This window comes from Rhinopithecus roxellana, chromosome 10 (assembly GCF_007565055.1).
Source record: "Rhinopithecus roxellana isolate Shanxi Qingling chromosome 10, ASM756505v1, whole genome shotgun sequence".
NCBI classification, from domain to species: Eukaryota; Metazoa; Chordata; class Mammalia; order Primates; family Cercopithecidae; genus Rhinopithecus; species Rhinopithecus roxellana.
The window spans coordinates 103,152,010-103,167,727 of record NC_044558.1 but is presented as its reverse complement, the minus strand read 5'-3'; the positions used below and the strand labels follow the sequence as shown (position 1 = coordinate 103,167,727).

The following is a 15,718-nucleotide window of genomic DNA, read 5'->3' as shown; positions in this document are numbered from 1 at the left end:
AACGCTTTGCCACGTTGCTGAAGCTCTGGTGTCAGATTTTTCAGTAGAATACTGAAATCAGCCTATGTCAACTTTGGTAATACACTAGTTGTCGTTTGAGTGGAGAGGACTCACAGCGTATGCAGGGTTTGGGCGCCAGCATGTCAGGGAAGTCACGTTGACCACGCCTTGTGTACAGGGACCATCTCAGGGAGTCTGACCCATTGCCCTTCTGGGGTTGTGCCCACGCAACATGGTTGTTTGCCTTCAGGGTTGCAGTGTCATCTGAGGTGTGAGAGGCTGGTGGCCCTGGGACCTGTAGCGGGAAAGCATGTCTTCTTCTGCTGGTCTCAGGCTGGCTGTGTGGCATCTGCTCCCCGGGCGGAATGGCAGGAGGGCACTCGGACTTCTCATGCACGTTTTCCTCTTTCTTTCTGAGGCTGTGAAATCAGGCTGTAGTGCATTAGGTGTGCGCACGCCTCGCCCCCCTAGAGCACCTGGTAATCAAGTGTTTGGGGCGCTGTCCGGTGCTCGACGGGATCCTCAGGTGGTCCAGGAGCATCCTGTCCTGGTCAGCTCCTCCCTCTTGCAGGGACCGTGCCACACCCGCTGCTGTGAGGGCGGCACCCGTGTTTCTGTACCGTGAGCTCCAGAGCTGCCAGACCAGACTCCCTACCTGCCCAGACCACCCTGCACTTGTGCTGGCCTCTCCTGGTTCCTGTTAGCCAGGGCGAGTTGCCTTTCTGTTATCAGCCCCTCCATGTGGGCTTTAAGTCCCATCCCTTCTCCGGAATCATCCATCTTCTCCAGCCGTTCTTTTTGAAGCATGTGCTGTGCCCGGCCCTTGTGCATGTAAGTCCTTCCCTGGCCTCTTTTTCCTTCCCACTGCTGCTCTCCAGAGCCAGGCTTACAGGAGCTCTCCCGATGCTTGTCTCCATTTTTCCGTCTCCACTCATTGCTCAGCCCCTATGCAATGTGCTTCTCATGCGCCAACGCCTAGCTGTGTGGGGACTCAGGACTCCAGGCATCGGCTCCCCCGTGGAGCCCTCCTGCTTGGGTTTTTGGTTTTGTTTTAAATTTTTCTTGAGATGGAGTCTCACTCTTGTTACCTAGGCTGAAGTTCAGTGGCACGATCTGAGCTCACTGCAACCTCTGCCTCCCAGGTTCAAGTGATTCTCCTGCCTCAGCCTCTCGAGTTGCTGGGATTACAGGCCTGCGCCACCACACCTGGCTAATTTTTTTTTGCATTTTTAGTAGAGACGGGGTTTTACTATGTTGGCCATGCTGGTCTCGAACCCCTGACCTCTAGTGATCCGCCCACCTTGGCCTCCCAAAGTGCTGGGATTGCAGGCGAGCCACCACGCTGGCCCTGGTTGGGTTCAGTGGTGTGTGCTGTTGTCAACCTTGGCCTCCCAAAGTGCTGGGATTGCAGGCGTGAGCCTCCGTGCCGGCCCTGGTTGGGTTCTGTGCTGCTGTCATGGTGGTTTCTGTCACCTGCGCTTGAGCTGACCCTTGAGCTCCTCACATCCAGGATGGCAGAACTCAGCTTGTGTTTTCCCAAGCCTGGCTCTCTCCCTGGTGTTCCTGTTTTAGGGTGTGCACCACCATCAACCCAGTTGTTTGGGTTGGAAATTTGCCATTGCTCTCTCCTCCCTTCTCTTCCCATGAGTCTGCCATCTCCTTCCTGAATCTCTCTCCAGACAAGTTACCTATTGTCACTGTCACCCTGGTTTCCTCCCTCAGGCCGCCTGGTGCTTTGTGCTCACGCCAGAGGGCTACTCCCTACCACGGTCCCATTTCCCGCCCAGCCCTGGTCCCAGGGTGCATTGTAGGTCCTTCTGTCTGCCCCCTTCACTGGGTGGTAAGACGCACAGGACATGGACCTGGGCCCTCGTCTACCCCTGCGCACTGCCTGCAGGACCAGTGCAGGACTAGGCGTCAGAGCTGCCAAGCGTGTGTGTGAGGGGCTTTGCTCTGCTGCGCTCACCCTGCCCCTCACTTTGCTTTTGCCCCTCGGTTGCCCCCACGTCTCTTTGAGAGCACTGGCTGTGATTGTGAATGGAGAATGAACTGGAGTGGGTGTCTCTGGTCAGCTCTCGTGGGGTGGTGCCACTCTAAATAAACGGGGATGGCGAGCGAGTGCAGAAGGCCCTGCCTGGGACGTGGACTTGAATGGCCACTCTGTCTAACTCAGTACACGGACCTAGAAAAATCTGCTTCTGCCCACCTTTGTGGAGTTGAGACAGTTGATCGTGAGGGTAGGAATATGTCCATGTGCCATTTGGATTGAATGCTTCATGCTTCTTTCTCCACGGGCAGCACTCAGGAGGCCTTGAAGAGCGGGCACTTTGTCAATGTCCTGAGCATCCTTGTGCGGCTGCAGCGCATCTGCAATCACCCTGGGCTTGTCGAACCCCGGCACCCAGGCTCTTCCTACGTGGCGGGGCCGCTGGAATATCCGTCCGCATCTCTAATTCTGAAGGCACTGGAGAGAGATTTCTGGAGGGTAAGTGGAGGATCCAGAAAGCGGAATCACTGTTGGATGTCTTTTCCAGGCACATTATAGATAAAACCATTCTTGGAAATGGGTTCTCAACCAGCTCTTCTTCTGCAATTGCAATTGCAGCTCTGCGATACATGGCACTGTCTAGCAGCACTGATGGCTTGCCACCCCTTGGCGGAGTGTTCCACCTCCGGAAGTTTACCCGAGGGAGACAGGCCCACAGAGTGGAAAGATGCAGAGGGCAGGGTTTCTTGGCGTTGTGTGGATTGTGGACTGTGAGAAATAGCTGAGCATGCATGGTGCATCTGTAGAACTTCACCAAGGGCATGACAGCACCTGTGTATTGGCGTGGAGGAGGGTCTGCTTGCCGAGTGGCCATTAGGGTGCGTCTGGATGCCCACGTTAGGGCCCTGCCATAGAAATCAGTTTTGATTCTTAGGTGCTTTTTATGCCACTTCATGCAGCAAGACTTTTTTTCTTTTTCTTTCTAGGAAACAGATCTTTCTATGTTTGATCTCATCAGCTTAGAAAATAAAATCACTCGTCACGAGGCAGAATTGCTGTCTAAGAAAAAGATACCACGGAAACTCATGGAGGAAATCTCCATTTCAGCAGCCCCAGCAGCCCGACCAGCAGCAGCAAAGCTGAAGGCCAGCAGGTGCGTGCGACCCAGAGGCAGCAGGGAGGGTCGGCTCCCAGGGTCCCCGCAGCTGACCCAGGTCTATGCATGGTGAAAGAAAGGCTGCTAATGTAGTTGGGTTATCTGCTGCTCTTGGGACCTTGCTGATGTCCTTGGCTGTGGTACGCGTGGCTGTGCAGATGCCTTTTAGGCTGTGTGGTGCAGTACAACTACTTGCCTCCCTGAGCAGCAACCTCCTTGATCGTCTTCCTGGCAGTTTTAGGGTAGGGTGGGTGTCAGGGCTGCATTTAACCTGGTGCCTCCTGTGGTGGAGGCTGGTGTGGCCAGACCACACGTGTCTTGAGTGTGGCAGGCAGAGGGCTCCACCCCCACCGTGATGTCATTGTCTTACAAGTGACATGTGAATGATTCTGAAGTGATGCTTTTGCCGGTGTCGTGACGCTGGGAGGGACAGACACGTTAGATGATTAAAACAAGATATAAATGACTCATAGTCTAAATCTAGCAATTGGAAATATCCAAAATCCTATGCTTGGGTTAAAAAGGAAAGGAAAGGATAGAGGCATTTGGAGATGAAGGGGCCAGTTCTGCAGACAGGTCTTTCTTGTTGGCACTTCTGTACTTGGCTTCACTGGGACTTTGAGTGGATCACCCTCCCCTCGTCAGTACCAGAGGTTTCTGCTTAGCTTGAGGAGCCACGACCCAGCAGGCTGCTCCTCAGGGAGCCTGCAGCCCTCAGTTAAATGAACAGCACCCATTCTAGTGGGTGCTAGTCTGTTTAAAATGGCTTTTTACAAAAAAGTTTATAAAAGTTTTTAATAGAGACAGGGGTCTCACTCTGTTGCCAGGCTGGTCTTGAACTCTTGGGCTCAAGGAATCCTCCTGCCTCAGTCCCCCAAAGTGCTAGAATTACAGGTGTGAGACCACACGCCTAGCCTAAAAATGACTTTTGATGGTCATCTCTGCCTGTTACATTATATAGGAGTTTTGAAAATGGCCAGTATAGTTCCCAGCTTAAAGTGGGCAACCGTGGCTCACGCCTGTAATCCCAATGCTTTCGGAAGCCAAGGTGGCAGGATCGCTTGAGCCCAGGAGTTGGAGACCAGCCTGGGCAACATAGTGAGACCCTATCTCTCCAAAATAAATCATACAATCCGGGCGTGGTGGTGCACACCCGTATTCCTAGCTACTTAGAGACTAAGGCAAGAGGATTGCTTGAAGCCAGGAGTTTGAGGCAACAGTGAACCATCACTTGTACGGCCACTTGATCAGACTTTTGTCAAGTTGATGTTTCTCCTCACTCCCCTTAGCCCTTGTGCTATAATAGATGCATTGTTTTCTAATCTACATTGATACGGTTGTGAAAGTTAAAACAGCTTTCATCCTTGTACTCCCAGATATCTGGGCGGATGTAACATACCACTTTGGTGTACTTAAGTCTTGTTAGCCACTGCTACCGGGCTCGGGGGGAGCTTCCCTAGGACACTACTTAGGCGTCTTTCCCTTCCCTCTGTAAACTGCACTCTGGGTGGTGGCCCCTAAGCTGGCTTCCTGTGGGCAGCGGTGAGCCCCGGCTCCTTGAGGTGGCTGTTCTCTCTGTGGTCTGATGCTCTGTGTCTTCTTGCCTGGACCAACGGGCATCTAGGTTGTTTCAGCCTGTGCAGTACGGCCAGAAGCCCGAGGGTCGCACCGTGGCTTTCCCCAGCGCTCACCCGCCCCGGACGGCAGCCCCCACCACGGCCTCGGCTGCTCCACAGGGCCCGCTTCGAGGACGGCCGCCAATCGCCACATTCTCTGCCAATCCGGAGGCAAAAGGTAGACGTCATGTAGTTGTCTGCTCTCCGCCTTACGGAGGTTTTTGTGGGACAAGTTCATGGCACTTTCTTCTTGCGCCTCTGGACGCGGTAATCGTCCCTGAGTGGGAATAGACACCACCTGCTGGCTCTCTGAAGGTGCCTTGTTGAGTTCTTGATGAGTTTTAGACTTTTTGATGGCTGGTAATGGATGTTTTCCCTATTGAAGAAATTTCACTCTTAGGTTAATAAGTGTTGATCTGATACTGACAGCCACTGGGCAGGCTGTTTCTGTTGACAAGAGGCGCATGCGTGCAGTCGTCTAGGAGACTCCTGAGAACGTCTGCTCATATTGTATTTTGTGCTGTCACTTGAACTTGATTATTCTTTTGAGGAAGGATAGAGTAGAAAAGGTCATCAAAATAGTTAAAAGTAGTAGTTCACCACGTGGCCAAAGGGGCCCTCCACACCATGTCCATCGGGTTTTCTGAGCTAAAAATAAATGCGGAGACCTGCATTGTTGCCAGCGTTCTCTATAGAAATATGAGTGGAAGCTCTGTTGATGTTTTTTTTGTGTGTTTAGGAAATAGTTTCTAATTGATACTAATGTTTGGTTGGGCTGACTTCTAACAGTCTCTGTTTACTCTGAGAAATGTACCGCGTAGAGTACTGTAGCTCAAAGTGAAGATAATTAGCAGCATGTAAAATTACGTTTCTCTCACTCTGTAAACTATATGGCCCCTCCTTTTTTTTTCCTTAAGAGGGGGCTTCTCATTTGAGAGACAGTGTGAAATGTTTATTTTATTTCTTTAAAATTCGGTTTAAAATATTGTATTTTATTAAGAACCTCTAACAGCTTTGCACAAACAAACCTTATCGATTGCAGCAGCAGCAGCCCCGTTTCAGACCTCTCAGGCTTCCGCCAGTGCTCCACGACACCAGCCCGCCTCGGCCTCCAGCACAGCCGCTAGCCCGGCCCATCCTGCGAAACTGCGGGCCCAGACCACAGCACAGGCCTCCACCCCAGGCCAGCCCCCGCCCCAGCCCCAGGCCCCCTCGCACGCGGCCGGGCAGAGCGCGCTGCCTCAGAGGCTGGTGCTCACCTCGCAGGCCCAGGCCCGCTTGCCTAGTAAGTGGCCTCACCTTTCCAGGTTTCTGCCATCTCTCTACCCCAGAGGAGTTGTGTTAAGAACACGGGGATGTAGGAGGAGCCTTGCTGTCCACTCCTGTGTCTTTCCCCAGCCCCATGCCCAGCGCTGCCTCTCACCAGTGCAGCCACCTCCAGCATGAGTCTAGCAGGGAGCGCCTCTGCGGAGGCCGCGTCCGGCCTTCTCCTGTCTGTGCTCTCTCTCCTGACCCCGCCATCCAGCTCTGCTTTCCTGCTGTGCTCGCTCACTGCTTTGGTGCTGTTGTCGGCACTTCCCAGTGTTAGCCCTGGCCTTGTTCCACCAGCTACACAGGTGCACTCTTGGGGAGCAGATGCTCCTAGAGTGACAGCGACTGCTTTTGTTAAGGTCGCTTCCTTGCCAGTCATGTGAACGAGCTTTAGGTTCCTAAAAAACATTAGCTCTTTTTAATCTCTCGCCTGTTACCAAACTTAAACTTGGGATGAATAATTGCTCAATCAAGATAACTTGTAACAATTTAATGACTTAAAAAACACAGTTATTAATTTTTTGAATACAGAACATTTTGCTGTGTCCAGTGGGATTAGTATGTTTTCAGACCTTACATGTACCCTATTCATTCTGTGGTGGAAATTATCCTGACTTAAAGTATTATGTTGTTTCTCCAGTGCCACCTCAACTGCTTCTTTCGTTGGTGTAGCCAGATCGTGTGGAGGCCTTCCTGGAAAGATGGAGATGGGAGAGGGAGTGATGCAGAGAGACACTGAGTTCAAACTAATTGTCTTTCCTTACAAGTCTCTCTCTCTCCCATTGCCCAAAAATAAAGAGGAATTGTCCTAGTTAATTGCCCTAAGGGAGAAAGCAGTTGCATATGTTACATCTTTATCAAACTAGACACTGTCTTGCGTGGGATGAAAGTCATGGTGGTGGTTGCCAGAGGAGCTGTTCTTTGGGAGATCTGTAAAGTGAGCAAAACTGCTTTTCCTGTGGGTCGATTCTCACCTGTGTATGGAGCAAGGAGGATTGTTGGGACATTGACACTTCTATGCACAAATCTCTGTCTTCTGTTTCCATTTTCCCTCCTTGTTCGCAGTTATTCTGTGGGCAAGATACCTCTAGACGTTTTTCTAGTCTCTTACTAACTATTCTTTTTATCATATCACTAATAATTCTGGCATGGATTTTCTTGGGAAGAACATTTAGACTCAAGTATCAACCATTGGGAAATAAATCTTTAAACCTGTTGTTCAGTTGTAGCCGGAAGGTAATACTTTTTTGAGTTGGGGGCATATGACCACGTCTGAGTTATATTTTTTCAAAAAAAGTGTTTTAAGCAACGCTAAGTTTTACTTTTTTTTAAAAAACAGTAAATGTTATAGATTGACTTTTACCGTCTAATTCAAATTAGTATGAAGTTTTATATCTTAAAGATTTTTTTATGTATGTGATTTATTTATGTATTTAGAGGCATTGCTAGATCTTATAGATGCTGTAGCTCACACCTGTAGTCCCAGCTACCTGGGAGGCTGAGGTGGGAAGATCGCTTGAACCCAGGAGTTTGAGGCTGCAGTGAGCTATAATCCTGCTACCACACTCCAGCTTAGTTGATAGCCAGACCCTGTCTCTCACAAAATAAATAAAAATACATTCCTAGATTTTGGAGAGTTATGGGTGTAATTGAAGCTAGTTATTTTTTATATTTGTGAAGATACAGTCTCTCTTTGTGAGCTAAATTGGACAGGTACTTTCCACATTTGTAAAGTTCTCTAAAGTTTAGGTTCATGTGTGAGTTTCCAAGTGTGTTACAAATAAATTTCTGCTTTTTTTTTTTTTTTTTGAGGTGGAGTTTCACTCTTGTTGCCCAGGCTGGAGTGCTAATGGCCCAATCTCAGCTCACTGCAACCTCTGCCTCCCGGGTTCAAGCGATTCTTCTGCTTCAGCCTCCTGTGTAGCTCAGATTACAGGCGCCCGCCACCATGCCTCAGCTAAATTTTTTTTTTTTTTTTTTTTTTTTTTTGCATTTCTAGTAGAGATGGGTTTTCACCCTGTTTCCAGGCTGGTCTCGAACTCTTGCCCCTCATGTGATCCACCCAACTCAGCCTCCCAAAGTGCTGGGATTACAGTCATGAGCCACTTCATGCAGCTGATTTCTGCTGTTTTTGATGTTTGCTGCTTTTTTATTGTTTGGGTAGAAAAGTAAAATGTTCCTTAATAGCTTCCTTAATATTATCAATATCTGATATCTAAAATTCCTACCAATTATGGTTAAGTAAAGTTAACCATTAAAATCTGACATTTTGTTTTCTCTTTTTAATGAAAATAATTATTTTTAAAAAGTGGTAGAAAACACTACCTGATAAACATTTCTGTGGTGCTTCAGTTTATGATAGATGGTCATTATATGCAAGAAATGATTGTCAATATGACACACCCACATTTTTTCCAAAATGATCTGAATTCACCTTTTCATCTCCTTTTCAACAGGTGGCGAGGTAGTGAAAATAGCTCAGCTGGCATCCATCGCAGGACCACAGAGCCGCGTGGCTCAGCCGGAGACGCCGGTGACACTGCAGTTCCAGGGCAGCAAGTTCACCCTGTCGCACAGCCAGCTCCGGCAGCTCACGGCGGGCCAGCCGCTGCAGCTGCAAGGTAAGGATAAGGAAGAGAGAGCACTGACGCTGAAATTGACAAAAGCGCCTCACCATGAGCTCTGCTGTCCGCAGGCCTGCTTTGTGCATTTACGCTTCAGGCTTTTCCCTGTGTCCAATGATGCGTCTCATGGTCCACGGAGGACCGGCCCAGCGAGACGCCATTCATCAGCCACTGGGCTGCCTGCGCTTGACGCGTTCAGACAAACAACAGGCATGTTCGTTCCCAGCATCTGCCCTTTGAAGAGAGTTTCGTATTTTGTAGATCAAAGTAGAAATATTTGGCTAGGTGTGGTGGTGCTCTCCTGTGGTCCAGGCTGCTCGGGAGGCTGAGGTGGGAAGATCACCTGAGCCCCAGAGGTTGAAACTGCAGTGAGCCGAGATCGTGCCACTGCACTCCAGCCTGATCACAGAGTGAGGCCCCCATCTCTAAATAATAGATAAATAACAGAAATATTTGCTGCTTTCTAATACAGGTGTGAGACAAATTTTCCCCAAAACACCACAGGATTAGTAATTTTATGTTTGAGAAATCATTTTCTTCTATCAACAGACTTAATTTTAACTCCCAGACCCAAAGCCCACATCTTTGGTGAAGAGCAGGTGTGTTTCTATAGTAACTGCTCTTTAAAAAAAGTGAGGGAGAGGAATTGAGTGTTGCCTTGTCCTGGTGGTGGGATCGTTAGCTCACTCTGTTTTAGTTTAGGGTTCAGGGAACACCCACAGCAGCCCCGGCAGCCGCCTTCCCCCTCCTTCCTCGACAGCAGCCTTAGGGGCTGCCTCCCTCCCACCCCCACACAGCAGCCCCGGCGGCACCTTCCCCCACCTTCCCTGACTGCAGTCTCAGCGACCGCCCTCCCCAGTGCTTTCCTCATGATCGCTGCCTGTGGTATTTTGTCAGGGTGGAATGTTTTGTCATGAGTCGGGTGAGCCCACTGACCTCCTTGGAGAGAGACACACATCTCCGCCGAACAAGGCCTGCCACAGAGAAACGATTCAGTTTGGTTTACTTCCTTTTCTTTAAAAAAAAAAAAAACATTTTTTGGGCCCACAGAGGCAGGGCCAATTGGTAACATCTCTGATGGCCGCCAGTTTTCATCAAGTATGACATGGGAAGCTATCTCCAGAGTAAAAGAAGTCAGAAAGATGTAGTCATACAAGATCCAAAGTGGCAGCCTCCTTAAAAAGCAACAGAAAAGCCACAGGCATCTGGGCTAAAAACAGGGTTTTGTTCCATTTCTTCATTCTCCTTGACTGCTGTCAGAAGTGACTGTGGTGATCTGGGAGTGAGGATGTCCAGCTCAGTACCTCGAACAGCACAGCAGGTCCTCAGCGGCTGTATGTCCCACACCTTCCGTAAGGGACAGAGGGTAGATGGCCTTTTGACATTGAGCAAGAGACCTTGTCTCTTAGTGTGTCGCCATCCACTGTTGGTGACGGGTTGCCACTTTTCTCACAGTGACTGAACTTTGCATTGATTTGTTTGTTTAGATTTGATTTTCAGTTTGTCGACTGATTTTGTACTGTTTGGGAGTGCCTGGAGTGTGTGACTGTGATGTACACGTGCCTGTTATTGACACCTAGCGGACCTATGATTGCAGGCAGCGTCCTCCAGATCGTGTCCGCCCCCGGGCAACCCTACCTTCGAGCCCCTGGCCCCGTGGTGATGCAGACCGTGTCTCAGGCGGGCGCTGTGCACGGCGCCCTGGGAAGCAAGCCCCTGGCCGGCGGTCCCAGCCCTGCACCCTTGACCCCACAAGGTAGGGTGCTCTGAGCAGGAGGGAGACTTGGCTTGGAAGCTTCCTTCTCTTCCATCTCAGGCGAGTGGAAGGCATTCATGTGTCTTTGACTGTATCTCAGAACAGCACAGTCTAGTGTGCAGTCATCTCTGATTTCTATAGATGTGTCATAGTGTCAGCCTGATTTATTTTCTTTTTCCTGTGCTTTCAAAGGTATTGGTTGGATATAACCAGCCTCTACTGTCCTTAGGGTTTTGTTTTGTTTGTGTTCTCACAAGAAATTTGGAATCATGAGAAATCTTGCGTGTTTGTATATCGCTAACACATTCAGTGTGCTCAGTCTCCCCTGGGAGTGGGACCGTGCGGCCACCCATGCAGGGCCTGGTTCTTTGTCCGGCCCGAGCTGCCATTCCTCATCCTGTCTCGCCACCTGCTTCACCTCTGAGTCCTCACTCTGCCCCTGCCTTGGCCCTGGGTCTCCCTGGACATGCTCTGTCGTGATGTGGTGTGTCTTCTGGAACCCAAAGACCCGTGGAGGCAGCTGGGAGCCTAGAGGGGTGAGGCTCTCTCCTTGGGATGGAGCCCTTGTCCTGGTGGCCGAGTGGAGTCCGTTCAGTTCCAGCCCCACCTCTGCATAGTGGGCAGTGATGTTGGGTGGGCCACTGCCAACCTGTTAGGCTCTGGTAGGCATCAGAGGAGGCTGCGAGCCTGGAGTGGGGAGGGGCCATGGCTTGTTCTCCAGTCCTGTTAGCGTCACCCAGCAGCAGTCCTGCATGCCAGCGTGGTCAACAGTTCCACTCGCCAGGTTTTGCCCCTACCCCCAGAACCAGGCATCTTGGGGATTCCAGAACCAGCTGCTGCACCCTTCTTTGTGGGCTGATGAGTCACTGTCCTGTGGAAGCCCTCCTCAGCTTCAGAGACCCCAGTACCAACTGGAGTCCTAGACCCTGAGGGTCTGAGCCCAGACACCCCTACCCCCAAGTGCTGAGTTCTGACAACCTCAGCCTCTCTCCCCTTGTTTTCCCCTAAGGTGACTCTTAACCCTTGGGCCCCTTTTCAGCACTCAGACACCTCTTTGACCACATATTTATAGGAAAGTCTGCCGCACTAAGTGGCGTGGCTTCTGCCTTTTTCGTTGGCCCTGGCTGGTAGCTGGTGTCATGTCAGGAGCAGCTCCAGGGAACGGATATGAAACGGGCACTGGCTTGCTCTGTTGCAGTCGTGAGGACTGGGTGGACGTCCTGCCAGGGCTGGGCTGCTCATGGCGGGCAGAGGCCTCACGGTCATCAGGCTGTCCCCTGGGCTAGGAGGTGGCCACATGCTGATGGTGATGGGGACCCAGGGCCTTGGATGTATGCTGCGATGCTTCTGGGTGGCTCTGGAGTGCTTCCCAAAGGAAAGGGATAAACTCCTGGCTCCATTCAGCTCCAGTCATGGCCTGGGAGCCAACATGCTTCCGTGGCAGATCTAAAGCATTTAAGTTTGAGCTGTGCACATTCCAGGCACGTGCTGGTGGAGGATGAGGCACTGGGTACATGCTGTTGCAGATTGACTTTCTGCGGAGTGTGCTGGTGGAGGGCGAGGTTCCATGGAGCATGCTGGTGGCAGATGAAATCCTGCGAACTTGGCGTTCCTTTTCACCTCTTCCTTTATACATTTGTAGTTGGCGTTCCGGGCCGCGTGGCGGTGAATGCCTTGGCTGTGGGAGAACCTGGAACAGCCTCCAAACCAGCTTCTCCCATTGGAGGGCCAACCCAGGTAAGTACCTGAGCTTGAGACCCTGATGCATGTGGACAAGTGGCTTTAAGAGCTGCTTGTTGTGTTTGGTTGTGATATTTAAAGGCTCCTGTGAATCCTCAAGTTATGTTACTGAATTCTTATTTTAAAACACAAATTTCCTAATACAAGAAACGAAACTGGACTTATGACTGCCGAAATCTTTTTTTGTATTTTTTATGTCCTTCTGCAAGTCTTCCTGGGCATTGGAATTACTCACTTGTGTCTTGAGAAATACTTCCCATCTTGGCAAAGAAGAGAATGCTTGTGCTCTCTGCTTCTTTTCCATTTTTATTTCCTGTAGCTCTTGGCTTCATTTCAGTCTCTATTTCCTGGAACACAAGACCTTGGATGTTGAAGTGGATCCCATACGTGGGAAATTCCAGGGGGTTTGGTGAAGATGGTAACTTGTCGTTCTATTTCTCAAGTAACTGTTTTTCATCACTTTTTGATAAAGGAGGAGAAGACCAGACTCTTGAAAGAGCGCCTGGATCAGATTTATTTGGTCAACGAGCGGCGCTGTTCTCAAGCTCCAGTCTATGGCAGAGACTTGCTAAGGATTTGTGCCCTGCCTGGCCACGGAAGGGTACAGTGGCGTGGGTCCCTGGATGGCCGTCGTGAGAAGGAGGCCGGGCCAGCACATAGTTACACTTCATCCTCAGAAAGTCCAAGTGAGCTGATGTTGACGCTTTGTCAGTGTCGAGAGTCTCTGCAGGATGTTATTGACAGGTACTGCAGACCTCGTGGCCTTTTCGGTGCTCTCTGGCTGCGTTGCGCCCCAGCAAGGCCCCTTCTTGTCTCGCGGATGTTCATCTTATTCCCATTGGCTTCTCCCCACGCTGTCCCTTAGCAGTCTGTTTTGAAGTTATACTTTGAGGTCTTCAGCTTTGGGATTAGATGGTTTTATTATCTGGGTCTCAGTGCCAGGCACGGCTTCTGAAGGAAGTTGGCAGCCCTGGGGCAGAGCCACAGCACTGAGCTCACACTGTGCCTGGGGACAAATGACTGTGTTGCTAAGGACTTTCTCCATTTGATTCTTTCAAAACAATGACTGCATTAAAAGATCCTTATGAGTGAGTGAACGTTACATGATGAGAAACACGTGCCAGAGTTGAGCTCAGAACATGCGTTAATGGAGAGCAAATCCGAGCTCTGGTGGGCACGGTGGGCACCTGGCCGCTCTCACTGAGCTTGGTTTCAGTAGAGCGCGTCACCCTGTTTGCAGTTCCACTCCCTGCTTGGACCCGGTCTCCGGGCTCTGCTTCAGATATGTTTTCTTCCCTTCTTTGCAGCTGTTGTATTTCTCACAGTTGCATCCTGTCTACAAAGGGAACCTGGCTTCTTCCTGTGCCTTGGCTCAGCTCAGTTTTCAGGATCTACCTATTTCAGTGCTTTCAGATCAGGAAACAGAATTAATGGAAAAAAAGAAAACTGGGAGTGCTTCTCCAAGGCCGAACAAGCCACCTCTGGCTTCTCCTGGTCTGGGAGTGGCTAAGTCAGTGACCTTGTGCTCCTGGAGTTTTTCTTTCGAGTACTGGTTTGTCTTTGTGTACTCCTCCCTCATTGAACATTTGACCATTCATTCAGTTTGTATAGAGTTGGGAGTGAGTCATAGCTGATGTCCATAGCAAGGGCCTTCTGGTGCAGGTGACCTCCACAGGTTGCAAGGTGGGCCTCAGGTTGGCTGTGTGATCTTTGCTATGTTGTCATTGTCCTAAAGATTCCTTCACCCTGAGTCTGGCCCCCGTCCTGGTGGCACAGTCTATAACAGTTCTCGGATCCACGAGACAGTACACCTTTGTCCCAGACTTTCCAGCTGAAGACACTGGAAAGAGAATGGCTCATCTCTGAACTAGTGCCTGCGGCCTGGGGAATCCACCCCCATTGATCGATCAGCCCTGGACTGTCTGAATTAGTCCCTAAGGTGGTGGTGGTTGGCCAGGACTGGTGAGGATCTGCCTCGTTGGGCCCCTGCCCGTGTGCCAACAGCCACGTCCCCATGTGACTGGGTTGAGCCCTGCTGTTTCCTGGGACTTGGGCTGCCGGAGGTCTCTGCCTCATCTTTTGGGAGCCCCTTGCTGGGTGAAGGGTGTGGCTCCCGGTGGTGATAAAACATGCTTTCTGCTCCTCAGGGTTGGCTTTGTGATTCCTCCGGTGGTGGCAGCACCCCCGTCCCTACGGGTGCCGCGGCCGCCACCCTTGTACAGCCACAGAATGAGGATCTTCAGGGAGGGCCTGAGAGAGCACGCTGCGCCTTACTTCCAGCAGCTGCGGCAGACGACGGCTCCGCGCCTGCTGCAGTTCCCTGAGCTGAGGCTGGTGCAGTTCGATTCAGGTATGGGGCAGGTGGTGGTGTGGCCCGTGTGTGAGCTGGGCTGGCCCTGGATGATGAGACACTCTTGATTTGATTCGTTTCCCAGGAAAGTTGGAAGCTTTAGCGATCTTGCTTCAGAAGTTGAAATCTGAAGGACGTCGGGTGCTGATTTTATCACAGATGATTCTGATGTTGGACATTTTAGAGATGTTCTTGAACTTCCATTACCTCACCTATGTAAGAATCGATGAAAATGCCAGCAGTGAGCAACGGCAGGTGAGAAGGACGTTGCTTACCTTGTCCCTGATGGGTCAGTCACCGGTGTTTAAGGCCTGAGTGCTGTGTAAATTCAGTGGTCTCATGGCCCTTCTAAGTGAAAGGGGAAGGACTTAATGAGCCTTTGAACTTCCTTAAGTCTCAATCCATCCTTTGATATTTTTTATTGAAAGCCATGTTGTTAGGTAAATGCAGTCTTGATGTCTCAGAATAAACACTGGTGACCTGCAGTCATCATTAAGACAATACTGGTGTACTTCAAGAGGTAACTACGGGGTAAAAATATGAAAACAGTTCCAACCAATTTAGAATTAAAGGAAATACAAGTTAAGATAATACGCCCGTCGTTTACTTACTAGATTTGCCAAGGCTGTTTTGATTCATCAGGCACAGTGAGTCAGACACTCATACCCTGCCGTGGAGGCATAAACTCGTATAGTTCTAGAAGGCAGCCTGGCAGTATGGATTTGAACCTTAGTGGTGATGTATTTAGAACCCTTTACTTACATAGCAGCAAACACACCACGTGAGATCTGTCTGCAGAGTCGTCATTGAAACGGTGGTGGTAATCCACAGCTGGGAACAAAGTCAGTGTTCAGCGGAAGAGTGAGTGCATAAGGGGTTGTCCCTGGGCCCTGGGCCCCGGCAGCTTCATGAGCAGAAACCGTGCCCAGCATTCCATGTGGTGCGCTGGGCCCTTGTCAGCAGCATTTCAGAGCCAGCTTTAGTAGCATGGCCCAGTGTACCCCAGATGCTGCCCTGTAAGCCACGCGACCTGCTTTATCTCACACACGTGCTCATGCACACGCTGAAGAGGCCTAGAACAAATAGAGCAAAAGGTGATGTAACAGGTTTTCTTGGTAATAGCGTGACAGATTACAGGCAGAATGCTTCGAAGGAAGAGCGTTGTTCAGTGGTTAGGT

The 15,718-nt window shown here is 50.4% G+C and overlaps 1 protein-coding gene across 10 annotated transcripts in view; it reads left to right on the top strand.

Moving 5' to 3' along the window:
- EP400 (E1A binding protein p400) overlaps positions 1–15,718 on the top strand; it is a 135,002-nt gene that overhangs the window by 70,413 nt on the left and 48,871 nt on the right. For 9 of the 10 annotated variants that reach the window (XM_030939898.1, XM_030939893.1, XM_030939896.1 and 6 more), the window contains 10 exons: positions 2,299–2,485; positions 2,974–3,140; positions 4,768–4,937; positions 5,802–6,044; positions 8,527–8,691; positions 10,292–10,450; positions 12,093–12,187; positions 12,663–12,934; positions 14,338–14,540; positions 14,626–14,795. In XM_030939898.1, coding sequence (XP_030795758.1) covers positions 2,299–2,485; positions 2,974–3,140; positions 4,768–4,937; positions 5,802–6,044; positions 8,527–8,691; positions 10,292–10,450; positions 12,093–12,187; positions 12,663–12,934; positions 14,338–14,540; positions 14,626–14,795 — 1,831 coding nt within the window. The remainder of the gene's footprint in view (positions 1–2,298; positions 2,486–2,973; positions 3,141–4,767; positions 4,938–5,801; positions 6,045–8,526; positions 8,692–10,291; positions 10,451–12,092; positions 12,188–12,662; positions 12,935–14,337; positions 14,541–14,625; positions 14,796–15,718) is intronic. The other variant, XM_030939899.1, reaches the window with a different exon arrangement.